Source organism: Salvelinus namaycush, chromosome 18 (genome assembly GCF_016432855.1).
Source record: "Salvelinus namaycush isolate Seneca chromosome 18, SaNama_1.0, whole genome shotgun sequence".
Taxonomy (NCBI): domain Eukaryota; kingdom Metazoa; phylum Chordata; class Actinopteri; order Salmoniformes; family Salmonidae; genus Salvelinus; species Salvelinus namaycush.
In genome coordinates this window covers 27,837,611-27,850,725 of record NC_052324.1, presented here as the reverse complement: position 1 = coordinate 27,850,725, position 13,115 = coordinate 27,837,611, and the positions used below count along the sequence as shown (strand labels likewise).

General features: G+C 44.9%; 1 protein-coding gene across 4 annotated transcripts; it reads right to left on the bottom strand.

Moving 5' to 3' along the window:
* Positions 1-11: 11 nt before the first annotated feature.
* On the bottom strand, positions 12-10,966 carry LOC120063301 (acyl-CoA dehydrogenase family member 11-like). 4 transcript variants are annotated; one of them, XM_039013594.1, is made up of 16 exons: positions 10,868-10,944; positions 10,470-10,551; positions 9,970-10,261; positions 9,636-9,859; positions 7,719-7,818; positions 7,432-7,549; positions 7,172-7,314; positions 6,822-6,971; positions 6,654-6,748; positions 6,454-6,553; positions 6,179-6,319; positions 5,872-5,964; positions 4,495-4,602; positions 818-986; positions 525-591; positions 15-278 (listed from the first exon to the last, which is right to left on the bottom strand). In XM_039013594.1, the coding sequence occupies exons 3-16, from the start codon at positions 10,231-10,233 to the stop codon at positions 164-166; spliced, it is 1,887 nt and encodes a 628-aa protein (XP_038869522.1). In that variant the 5' UTR covers positions 10,234-10,261; positions 10,470-10,551; positions 10,868-10,944; the 3' UTR covers positions 15-163. The 4 variants fall into 4 exon arrangements, with proteins under 4 accessions (XP_038869523.1, XP_038869522.1, XP_038869520.1 ...); XM_039013595.1 differs by lacking the exon at positions 10,470-10,551 and having other exon boundaries at positions 12-278; positions 10,833-10,899; XM_039013592.1 differs by lacking the exon at positions 10,470-10,551 and having other exon boundaries at positions 10,868-10,966.
* Between the last annotated feature and the right edge of the window lie 2,149 nt (positions 10,967-13,115).

The following is a 13,115-nucleotide window of genomic DNA, read 5'->3' as shown; positions in this document are numbered from 1 at the left end:
ATGTGAGTGAGTGCTCTCCATCAGAAAGTCTTTATTTTAACACAGGTCAGGAAATAGCATGCAGTCATACATAATAGGCTAATCACGAAGTACCCCTTCTTACATAGACTACATCGCCTTGAGAACACGAATATTGCCTGCCCCCAGCCAACCCCACACCCCCTCAGTCACTGGTTGACTCTTCATAGACCAGCGCAGCATCCAGGGGCAGAGTCTTCATGTTGTAGCATCCCATGGCCGCCTTACTTACCACTGGACACAAGTCCTGCTCACACCACCTGTAACACACACAGATACACACATTTAATGCTAGAACTATTATCCTACAAGTAGTAAGGACTAGGGCAGGGCTCTCCAACCCTGTTCCTGGAGAACTACCGTCCTGTAGGTTTTCGCTCCAACCCTAATCTAGCACACCCGCTTCTAATAATTAGCTGGAGTGAAAACCTAGAGGGTAGCTTTACTGGAACAGGGTTGGAGAGCCCTGGACTATGGACTAGTGGTGGGGACGGATGTGTGTTTACCGCAGAGCAGCATAGGCATCAGAGTGAGAGGCTCCCTCCCATGAGGCGTGGTCAATGAGCAGAGCCCCTGAAACACACACACAGATGGGGTCACAATACATCCTCAGGGCAAGCCAACTCTGGCAATGGTTAACTGAGAAAGGTGACGGGCTATACAGTAAGTGCTACCTGTTATGCCAATGCTCAGTTAAAAATCAAATTGTATTTGTCACATGTACCGAAAACAACAGGTGTAAACTTTACCGTGAAATGCTTGCTTACTTAAAAAATATCAAATAGAAAGTGTGTAGTACCCATATAAATGCGTGCCAAACTGTATGCCAGGTCTCGTGCTGCCAGCTCCATAAAGCCAGGTGGTTTGAGAGCAGCGGCCTGCAGGAACTCTCTCAGACCAGAGAGAGCGCTGTCTACTGATCTCACAGCCACAGACAGGGAGGGGAGGGAGGCTGCTGCCAGCAGGGACTGGGGGATGAGTAAGAGGGAGAGACGCAGATAGAGGGAGAAAGTCAGAATTTGTATAGCAATCAACAGAGGTTGTAGGGTCTTTTTCATTTTTTAATAGTAACAGTATTTCATGCCTGCCATTCAATGTTGGTGCAAGGAGGATGATGCTAGATAAACGCTGCGGAAACTAACTAAATATCCCAAATGGGATCTTAACTGTCGAAGTCTATCAACAAAAACTAAGCTCAGGAAAAATATATACAGTACCAGTCAAAAGTTTGGATACACCTACTCATTCAAGAGTTTTTCTTTGTTTTTACTATTTCCTACATAGAATAATAGTGAAGACATCAAAACTATGAAATAACACATATGGAATCATGTAGTAACCAAAAAAGTGTTAAACAAATCAAAATATATCTTATATTTGTGATTATTCAAAGTAGCCACCCTTTGCCTTGATGACAGCTTTGGCAGCTCTTGGCATTTTTTCAACCAGCTTCATGAGGCAGTCACCTGCAATGCATTTCAATTAACAGGAGTGCCTTGTTAAGTTAATTTGTGGAATTTCTTTCCTTCTTAATGCGTTTGAGCCAATCAGTTGTGTTGTGACAAGGTAGGGGTGGTATACAGAAGATAGCCCTATTTGGTAAAATACCAAGTCCATATTATGGCAAGAACAGCTCAAATAAGCAAAGAGAAACGACAGTCCATCATTACTTTAAGACATGAAGGTCAGTCAATAGGGAAAATGTCAAGAACTTTGAAAGTTTCTTCAAGTGCAGTCGCAAAAACCATCAAGCGCTATGATGAAACTGGCTCTCATGAGGACCGCCACAGGAGAGGAAGTTACCTCTGCTGCAGAGGATAAGTTCATTAGAGTTACCAGCCTCAGAAATTGCAGCCCAAATAAATGCTTCAGAGTTCAAGTAACAGACATCTCAACATCAACTGTTCAGAGGAGACTGCGTGAATCAGGCCTTCATGGTCAATTGCTGCAAATAAAACACTTCTAAAGGACACCAATACGAAGAAGATACTTTATTGGGTCAAGAAACACGAGCAATGGACATTAGAGCAGTGGAAATCTGTCCTTTGGTCTGATGAGTCCAAATTTGAGATTTTTGGTTCCAACCGCCGTGTCTTTGTGAGACGCAGAGGATGAACGGATGATCTCCGCATGTGTGGTTCCCACCATGAAGCATGGAGCAGGAGGTGGTGGTGTGGGGGTGCTTTGATGGTTACACTGTCTGTGATTTATTTAAAATTCAATGCACAATTAACCAGCATGTCTACCACAGCATTCTGCAGCGATACGCCATCCCATCTGGTTTGTGCTTAGTGGGACTATCATTTGTTTTTCAACTGGACAATGACCCAACAAACCTCCAAGCTGTGTAAGGGCTATTTGATCAGATGACCTGGCCTCCACAATCACCCGTCCTCAACCCAATTGAGATGGTTTGGGATGAGTTGGACCGCAGAGTGAAGGAAAAGCAGCCAACAAGTGCTCAGCATATGTGGGAAATCCTTCAAGAGAAAAGCATTCCAGGAGAAGCTGGTTGAGAGAATGCCAAGAGTGTGCAAAGCTGTCAAAGGCAAAGGGTGGCTATTTGAAGAATCTCAAAAATAAAATATATTTTGATTTGTTTAACACTTTTTTGGTTACTACATGATTCAATATGTGTTATTTCATAGTTTGATGTCTTCACTATTACTCTACAATGTAGAAAATAGGAAGAAAATGCTGGAAAATGCTGTCGTACACGTCGATCCAGAGCATCCCAAACATGCTCAATGGGTGACATGTCTGGTGATTATGCAGGCCATGGAATAACTGGGACATTTACAGCTTCCAGGAATTGTGACATGGGGCTGTGCATTATCATGCTGAAACATGAGGTGATGGTAGTGGATAAATGGCACAACAGGATCTCGTCACGGTATCTCTGTGCATTCAAATGACCATCAATAAAATGCAATTGTGATCGTTGTCCGTAGTTTATGCCTGCCCATACCATAATCCCACCATGGGGCACTCTGTTCACAATGTTGACATCATCAAACCGCTTGCCAACACAACGCCATACACGCCGTCTGCCCGTTACAGTTGAAACCACGATTAATCCGCGAAGAGCACACTTCTCCAGCGTGCCAGTGGCCATTGAAGGTGAGCATTTGCCCACTGAAGTCGATTATGACGCCGAACTGCAGTCAGGTCAAGACCCTGTTGAGGACGACGTACACGCAGATGAGCTTCCCTCAGACGGTTTCTGACAGTTTGTGCAGAAATTCTTTAGTTGTGCAAACTCAGTTTCATCAGCTCTCCGGGTGGCTGGTCTCAGACGATCCCGCAGGTGAAGAAGCCGGATGTGGAGGTCCTGGGCTGGCGTGGTTACACGTGGTCTGCGGTTGTGAGGCCAATTGGACGCCAAATTCTTGGAAACAACGTTGGAGGCAGCTTATGGTAGAGAATTCTTATGAACATTAAATTCTCTGGCAACAGCTCTGGTGGACATTCCTGCAGTCAGCATGCCAATTGCACGCTACCTCAAAACTTGAGACATCTGTGGCATTGTGTTGTGTGACAAAACTGTACATTTTAGAGTGGCCTTTTATTGTCCCCAGCACAAAGTGCACCTGTGTAATGATAATGCTGTTTAACCAGCTTATTGATATGCCACACCTGTCAGGTGGATGGATTGTCTTGGCAAAGGAGAAATGCTCACTAACAGGGATGTAAACAACATTTTCGAGAAATAAGCTTTGTGTGACTATGGAACATTTCTCAGATATTTTATTTCAGATCATGAAACATGGGACCAACACTTCACATGCTGTGTTTATATTTCTGTTCAGTGTAATTAGAATAATAAAACAATCCCCATTAAAAAAAAACTCAGTTTAAGCTAGAAATATATTTTTGTTGCATTCGATGCGTCTCAATCCACCGCTTCCACCGATGTCGTACTTCCGAATGTGCGGTGAAAGGTGACAGAGCTAGAGCGGTGTTTGTCAGACCATGAGACATCCCAAAAATCTCACAAAATGCTCTGTTACGTCCCAACAGTTTGGACTACACACTAACATGTTGGTGGTTCTGCTCTAGGATGCCTACAGGCCTGAAGGTCCCCGGTACCAGTTGGAAAAATGAATGGAAGTATATATGGAGACCGTTTAGTGCCAAAAATAAGGGGTTAAATACATGTTTCCAGATCTTTCTTATATCTCTCAGATATAGGACAGACACTTCAGAACAAACTTCCTTTTGATATCTGTTGTTCCATGTAGTGAATCTGTTATTCAATGCTTTTGTATGGGCTAACAGCAGTTAGGCCAAATAAAAATGTTCATCATATAATAATTATAATTTTTTTATACTTCAATAGGTCTTAAAATTAAAAATCAAATAGCTAAATGATCCTTGGTATGACCTTCTTAAAACAATTCCATATAGCTTAGTAGAACCCCCCCCAACCCCCGGCTTAGACAAGGCTTAGTCCGTAGAGGGTTAAGGGACCCTGACCTGAGTGTGTGTGAAGTAGGCCTGCAGTACGAGGCCCGAGCTCCGAGAGACGCAGCGCAGAACATCAAGAGACAGAACATTAGTGGTCCCCTCCCAGATACTCAACACCTAGAAATAGAGTGAGAGAGAGAAGAGGTACTGTCAGGGCTGGATTACCGAATAGGAGCGAGGGGCATGTGACCTGGGCAGGGCTCTAAAATGAGCACTGTGCGACTAGGAAAAATATTTAAATTACAAGGATACGCTGTACCGTTGTTAACGAGTGCCCTAGAGAAAAAAGTGTGCAGATTTGATAGCGTCATGGTTGCACCATTACTACAGTGAAAACGGTTTGCTTGTAGCCCAACCAGGTCAAAAGATCTGACCCATAGTACCTGAATTGCCAGGACCGCATTTTACATTCATAAACCATGTTGTGGGCAGTTCAAAAACTACTTGCGCGTGGTTAACCATTTTATTACACTTTGTTGAGTCAGGTTATCTCAAAGGGTTAGCTAGCTAACAACGTGGTAACTTTACCAGTATATCCAAACATTTTGGGTCACAGAAAGAAAGGTAAAGGGATAGCTTCTTTAGGGGATCAATGCTCATAGCAATGAATGAATGACAGGTCTCTTGTATGTCATCATCACAAACCTGACTTTTTTAAAGAGACAGTGTACAATTTTCTATGTACTCCATATCAATTGGAAAACAGTGCTTTTACACAATGTAGACACCTAATATTCCACAAATGACTTTGTAATTTCAATGACAGGTATTCGTATCAACATCTTAGCTTAACTAATGCCATTATAGTGTTAAATATTAGTTTATCGGGCACATGTGCTTCAAAAGTAGATTGAATTCATATAATCCCAATATAGGCTATATCTCAATCAATTTTTTGAAATCGTATTTTCTGGGGCTCCTACATTTTATGTGGTGAGCACCAATTGGGAGCACCAGTGCTACCAATGAAATATTTTAATTTAGAGCCCTGGCCCCGGGGCCCCCGACTTCCTTGGTGCCCCCAACCAAAAATATGTTTTTTTGTATGATAAAATTGCAGGAAATTCACTTTCAAACCTCACAATTTTCTCTCAGCCTCATGGCACAAGGTGAACAATGGCATGAGATGAGCTATAAAACAGTATCGTTTTTCTATCTGACCCATGGCAAAAAGTGTCGAATTGCAGAAAATTTGCACCCTGGAGGTCGGGGCCCCAAATGCAGTAGTCTGGCCCTGGGTACTGTTGCACTACAACTATTGCCACTCAATTGTTGTTGTTGAGTAACAGACTGAAAGTAACAAACTACTTCATCCATTAACAGCAACATAACTTTACTCCATTACATAACACAAAGTAAGTCTGTGTACATCATGTGACTACCTACCTGAGCATCTCTGAGCATTGCAGGTAGTCCCGTGTCCTCGATGTAGCCCTGCCCCCCAAAACTCTCCAGCCCCTCGGAAATCACGGCAACCGCCTGAGACACACAGGGATGGTACACACACACACCCTGCATCACCTCACACACATCTCTAATGCCTTTATACAACAACAAAAATGATTAAATACACACACCAGTTTTCCACTGCCATCTGCCAGTATTAACCAATGTCTATGTACTGATTTCTGATGTAATGTAATTGGCTACCTGTTTGTTGACAAAAACAGAGTGTTTGTGTGCGTGTGTGTACCTGTTTGCCAGTGTAGAGTTTAGCCACAGGTGTGAGCAGGCGAAGGAGGTGAGTCTCCAGCTGGGAGGCGTGGCCTGTCTCCTCTCGGCCAATCAGACGACAGACGTCCATCACCAGCAGGAACGCTCCTCGAGTCTCCACCTATAGGAGGAAGGTATTGAGGGGAGGAAGAAGAGAAAAAGAGAGCTGAAGTGTGTGAAGACAAGGTGGAGACAAGTGGTAGGTTTAGGGGTTATAGTAGGGTATTCTATTTTACAACTTTATATTCAGCTGACCTCCATCCTAGCGAGGGTCTGCATGTGAAGGGGATGGTCTCTTAAGAGCTTCCCAAAGGTAGAGCGACGTGTGGCGTAGTCACGAGCAAGCTGGAGTACCCTGCACACACACACACACACACACACACACACACACACACCATCAATACACACTCTTGACCGTTAGTACGGCAGTGGGTAGTAGTGAATAGATGTCCTACCTCCTCATACCAGCCACAGCAGACACGCTGTTATGGATACGAGTCACAGTCAGCATGTTGGCTATACACGCCACACCTCTCCCCTCTTCTGACAGCTGAGAAAGAAGGGAGGAATGTTAGTGTCTGTGAGAGTGAGAGTGAGAGTGAGAGTGAGAGAGAGAATCTGACCCTGTGAGCAGGCAGGCCGTCCAGCAGCAGCTCGGCAGTGGGCATCTGTCTGGTTCCCAGTTTGTCCTTCAGTCTTTGGACCTCGATGCCCTGAACCATCCCCTGCTCATCACGCACTGCAGCATAGAACATAGACAGACCCCTACTGCCCTGAGACAGACATACACACACACACCAGTTAGGAGGAGGAAGAGAGACGTGTGTGGGGGGGGGGGGGTTTGATGGGTCAGAGAATCAGGAGTGAGGAGGTCAAGTAAGAGGTGAGGGGTCAGGGATCTGGTGTTAGTATGAACGGAAGAGTAAGGAGTAAAGAACTGAAAAAATTAGGGCTGATGAACATTGAGTGGTACCGATGTGGTCTGTCCGTCTACGTCTGTGACTCTGGCCAGTGTGAGAGTCATGTCTGCATCTGTAGCCGAGGTGAACCACTTGAAACCTGACAGTCTGTATGTACCATCACTCTGAGGCAACGCTACGGTCTCTGTACCATTGCCTAGACACACACACGTTCACACACACACACAAATACCATTATCATCAGTAGGCATGGAACCCATCATCATCTAATACATTGTATGTAACCAACCAGAGAGAATACAGACACACTGACCTACGTCAGATCCGCCCCTGCGTTCAGTCATCCACTGTCCAGACGTCCAGAAGTGCTCAGGGTCACGAGAGGTCAGGCGGCTGAAGGCGTCCGCTACTGGCCAAGACACACCCAGAGACTAGGCATGCACACACAGACAAGTTTATGAATCAGAATATCACAAGTTGTAGTGGCTTTGTGTTTGTGTGTGTAACACAAATCAACAAATCATCAATTCCAACATGAGCAGTGATAACCAGTAAAGTTAATTCAGACAGACAGACACACACAAACAAACATACACACACCTGTATAACCTTGGCAGCTCCATCAGTCATAGCCAGAGGACAGGTGTAGAGACCAGAGGAGGGAGAGTACAGATACAGCTTACACATCTGGTACACACGACTGGAACACACACACACACACACTTTATATTAGTACTAAACTCAGCAAAAAAAGAAACGTCCCTTTTTCAGGACCCTGTCTTTCAGAGATAATTCGTAAAAATCCAAATAACTTCACAGATCTTCATTGTAAAGGGTTTAAACACTTTTTCCCATGCTTGTTCAATGAACCATAAACAATTAACGAACATGCACCTGGGGAATGGTATTTAAGACACTAACAGATTACAGACGGTAGGCAATTAAGGTCACAGTTATGAAAACTTAGGACACTAAAGAGGCCTTTCTACTGACTCTGAAAAACACCAAAAGAAAGATGCCCAGTGTCTCTGCTCATCTGTGTGAACATGCCTTAGGCATGCTGCAAGGAGGCATGAGGACTGCAGATGTGGCCAGGGCAATAAATTGCAATGTCCATACTGTGAGATGCCTAACACAGCGCTACAGGGAGACAGGACGGACAGCTGACCGTCCTCGCAGTGGCAGACCACGTGTAACAACACCTGTACAGGATCAGTACATCCGAACGTCACACCTGCGGGACAGGTACAGGACGACAACAGCTGCCCGAGTTACACCAGGAACGCATAATCCCTCCATCAGTGCTCAGACTGTCCGCAATAGGCTGAGAGAGGCTGGACTGAGGGCTTGTAGGCGTGTTGTAAGGCAGGTCCTCTCCAGACATCACCGGCAACAACATCGCCCACCGTTGCTGGACCAGACAGGACTGGCAAAAAGTGCTCTTCACTGACGAGTCACGGTTTTGTCTCACCAGGGGTGATGGTCGGATTTGCGTTTATCATCGAAGGAATGAACGTTACACCGAGTCCTGTACTCTGGAGCAGGATCGATTTGGAGGTGGAGGGTCCGTCATGGTCTGGGGCGGTGTGTCACAGCATCATCGGACTGAGCTTGTTGTCATTGCAGGCAATCTCAACACTGTGCGTTACAGGGAAGACATCCTCATCTCTCATGTGGTAGCCTTCCTGCAGGCTCATCCAGACATGACCTTCCAGCATGACAATGCCACCAGCCATACTGCTCGTTCTGTGTGTGATTTCCTGCAAGACAGGAATGTCAGTGTTCTGCCATGGTCAGTGAAGAGCCCGGATCTCAATCCCATTGAGCACGTCTGGGACCTGTTGGATCGAAAGGTGAGGGCTAGGGCCATTCCCCCCAGAAATGTCCGGGAACTTGCAGGTGCCTTGGTGGAAGAGTGGGGTAACATCTCACAGCAAGAACTGGCAAATCTGGTGCAGTCCATGAGGAGGAGATGCACTGCAGTACTTAATGCAGCTGGTGGCCACACCAGATACTGACTGTTACTTTGGATTTTCACCCCCCCCCCCTTTGTTCAGGAACATATTATTCCATTTCTGTTAGTCACATGTCTGTGGAACTTGTTCAGTTTATGTCTCAGTTGTTGAATCTTGTTATGTTCATACAAATATTTACACATGTTAAGTTTGCTGAAAATAAACGCAGTTGACAGTTTCTTTTTTTGCTGAGTTTATATTTAACCTTAGCTGACACATACTATTGGTGTATGAAATTCTAATAATGTCAAGTCACAAAATGCCAATGAGTTTTTTCTAAAATTACTGTCACTTGTGATGTTTTTATGTTCGCTGTGTGTTTGTCAGGTGAGTGTATATGTATTAGGGTTTAGGTAAGGATTCAGTGTGTGTTTGTCAGGTGAGTGTATATGTATTAGGGTTTAGGTAAGGATTCAGTGTGTGTTTGTCAGGTGAGTGTATATGTATTAGGGTTTAGGTAAGGATTCAGTGTGTATGGTTCAGGTATGTGTGTGTCTACCACCTCCACTCCCCGTAGCTCCTCTCGTATCCGATGGCAACCAGCCCCTCCTGTGCTGATAGGTCCTTCATGCGTTGCCAGGCAGGGGAAGTGACAATGCGGTCAACACGGCAACCCCAGGGGTCATAGGTCACCAACCGAGGGGGTGTGATCTCACACTCCCGACCCCACCCATCCACCTCACGCACCAATCGGTCCCCAAACACACGCAGGTCGGAATACACTGCCTGGGAACACACACACCATCATCACCATCGTCAGTGACTAACAGATAAAGCATCATCGTCATAGTTTCAATCCATTCTGAAACATTATGGCATACACAGTGCACACACACCTCACTGGGCAGGTGTCTCCTCAGGTATCCCTGTAGCAGAGCGTCCTCCAGGAAGGGGTTCTTCAGCATTGGCCTCTCCTGGAAGAACCCTCCAATCATGGCCCGGGAGAACTCTGCCTGCCCCTCTGCTCCGGGGACATCTTGGGGAGGCCGAACCAGGACATTCTGAACCATGCTCACAGAAGTGCTGCGTGACAGCGGCCGATACAATCCGGTACACACCCGGTAACTGTGTCTAGTGACCTGTCGGTTCACAGCCATCATCCAGGAGCTCAGATGTCAAGCCACTGGCCTGAATATGATACAAAGTAAACTGATTTCTTCAAAACAGCAGCTGCATTTCTTTAGTTACATTTAAAGGCCTACTCCTTGATTTGAAAAATAACAAACACCAGCCGTCACTTCTATAAAGCTAGCTAGACATTATAAGTGATATTTAACAAGAATCAATTGATTAATATATATATATATAAATAATTCATTTAAATGATCATAAATACCTGTAAATATCAGTGGGCCTTTAATAAGAAACCACACGTATTTGCGAAAGGAAATATTATGGACTGCAGCTTTAATAATAGTCTACAAAAACGAATGAATGAAATTAACAGTCAACACCTCTCATGTCATGTGTGGTCAAAAATTATTTCAACTTTTAGTTTAGTAATTCGAATAAAAAAACGCTAAAAAATACATTATGCAATGCCAACGTGTGAAAAGCTTGTGACTCAAAAGTGTGTCAAAGTTCAGGCACTGTAGCAACGGAGCAATCTATGCTGCACGGTAGTCTACCAATGGCTGTCAAACGTTTACAAAATATGTGGTTAGAAAAGCTTGAAGGAAAACGAATAAATATGCCTTACTAAACAATCCCTTCTGCAATTTTGTTTTTACACACCGTTCAGACTTCAACGAACCCCCTCCTACTTTTCTTCAAAATGAAGGAGCAACCTCTGGTCTCGTTATAAGTCTATCAACCTTCAAAATAAAAGTCTGGAACATCAGACTAGACAGCTGCTTTTCAGAAGATATACATAGCTTCTACAATGAAATAAATGACAACCCTATAGTAAAGATCTAGAACTCTCAGTTGAAAAACATCATATTCAGTGCAATACAAAGAATAACCAAAAACCAATAACTATGTGTGACCAACTCAGTGGCCTTGTGGTTAGTGTACACCCTGAGATTGGAAAGTTGTGTGCTTAATCCCTGGCAGAGTCATACCAAAGACTGTTAAAATGAGAAAAATAAGAGAGATAAAGAGATACATTTTTAAAAATAAATTCGGGGGTAAGGCCCTGTGATAGACCAGTGCCCTGGGAGTGTACTTGTACATCAAGCTGCCTTACGCTATAGGAACAGGAGATAGGCTCCTGCCCTATCAAATCAAATCAAATGTATTTATATAGCCCTTCTTACATCAGCTGATATCTCAAAGTGCTGTACAGAAACCCAGCCTAAAACCCCAAACAGCAATCAATGCAGGTGTAGAAGCACGGTGGCTAGGAAAAACTCCATAGAAAGGCCAAAACCTAGGAAGAAACCTAGAGAGGAATCAGGCTATGAGGGGTGGCCAGTCCTCTTCTGGCTGTGCCGGGTGAAGATTATTAACAGAACATGGCCAAGATGTTCAAATGTTCAAAAATGACCAGCATGGTCAAATAATAATAATCACAGTAGTTGTCGAGGGTGCAACAAGTCAGCACCTCAGGAGTAAATGTCAGTTGACCTTTCATAGCCGATCATTAAGAGTATCTCTACCGCTCCTGCTGTCTCTAGAGAGTTGAAAACAGCAGGTCTGGGACAGGTAGCACGTCCGGTGAACAGGTCAGGGTTCCATAGCCGCAGGCAGAACAGTTGAAACTGGAGCAGCAGCACGGCCAGGTGGACTGGGGACAGCAAGGAGTCATCATGCCAGGTAGTCCTGAGGCATGGTTCTAGAGCTCAGGTCCTCCGAGAGAGAGAAAGAAAGAAAGAGAGAATTAGAGAGAGCATACTTAAATTCACATAGGACACCAGATAAGACAGGAGAAGTACTCCAGATATAACAGACTGACCCTAGCCCCCCGACACATAAACTACTGCAGCATAAATACTGGAGGCTGAGACAGGAGGGGTCAGGAGACACTGTGGCCCCATCCGATGATACCCCCGGACAGGGCCAAACAGGCAGGATATAACCCCACCCACTTTGCCAAATCACAGCCCCCACACCACTAGAGGGATATCTTCAACCACCAACTTACCATCCTGAGACAAGGCCGAGTATAGCCCACAAAGATCTCCGCCACGGTACAACCCAAGGGGGGGGCGCCAACCCAGACAGGAAGATCACGTCAGTGACTCGACCCACTCAAGTGACACACCCCTCTTAGGGACGGCATGGAAGAGCACCAGTAAGCCAGTGACTCAGCCCCTGTAATAGGGTTAGAGGTAGAGAATCCCAGTGGAGAGAGGGGAACCGGCCAGGCAGAGACAGCAAGGGCGGTTCGTTGCTCCAGAGCCTTTCCGTTCACCTTCACACTCCTGGGCCAGACTACACTCAATCATATGACCTACTGAAGAGATGAGTCTTCAGTAAAGACTTAAAGGTTGAGACCGAGTCTGCGTCTCTCACATGGGTAGGCAGACCATTCCATATAAATGGAGCTCTTTAGGAGAAAGCCCTGCCTCCAGCTGTTTGCTTAGAAATTCTTGGGACAATTAGGAGGCCTGCGTCTTGTGACCGTAGCGTACATGTAGGTATGTACGGCAGGACCAAATCGTAAAGATAGGTAGGAGCAAGCCCATGTAATGCTTTGTAGGTTAGCAGTAAAACCTTGAAATCAGCGCTTGCCTTAACAGGAAGCCAGTGTAGGGAGGCTAGCACTGGAGTAATATGATCAAATGTTTTGGTTCTAGTCAGGATTCTAGCAGCCGTATTTAGCACTAACTGAAGTTTATTTAGTGCTTTATCCAGGTAGCCGGAAAGTAGAGCATTGCAGTTATCTAACCTAGAAGTAACAAAAGCATGGATTAATTTTTCTGCATTATTTTTGCACAGAAAGTTTCAGATTTTTGCAATGTTACGTAGATGGAAAAAAGCTGTCCTTGAAACAGTCTTGATATGTTCGTCAAAAGAGAGATCAAGGTCCAGAATAACG

Coding starts and splice junctions, on each gene's coding strand:
- LOC120063301 (XM_039013592.1), bottom strand. CDS start 10,233: ATGATGGCTGTGAACCGACAGGTCACTAGACACAGTTACCGGGTGTGT. Junction 7,819..9,635: donor AGGAGCTACGGGGAGTGGAG/GTGGTAGACACA, acceptor TGTGTGTTCCAG/TCGTGTGTACCAGATGTGTA. Junction 5,965..6,178: donor AACTCTACACTGGCAAACAG/GTACACACACGC, acceptor TGTGTGTCTCAG/GCGGTTGCCGTGATTTCCGA.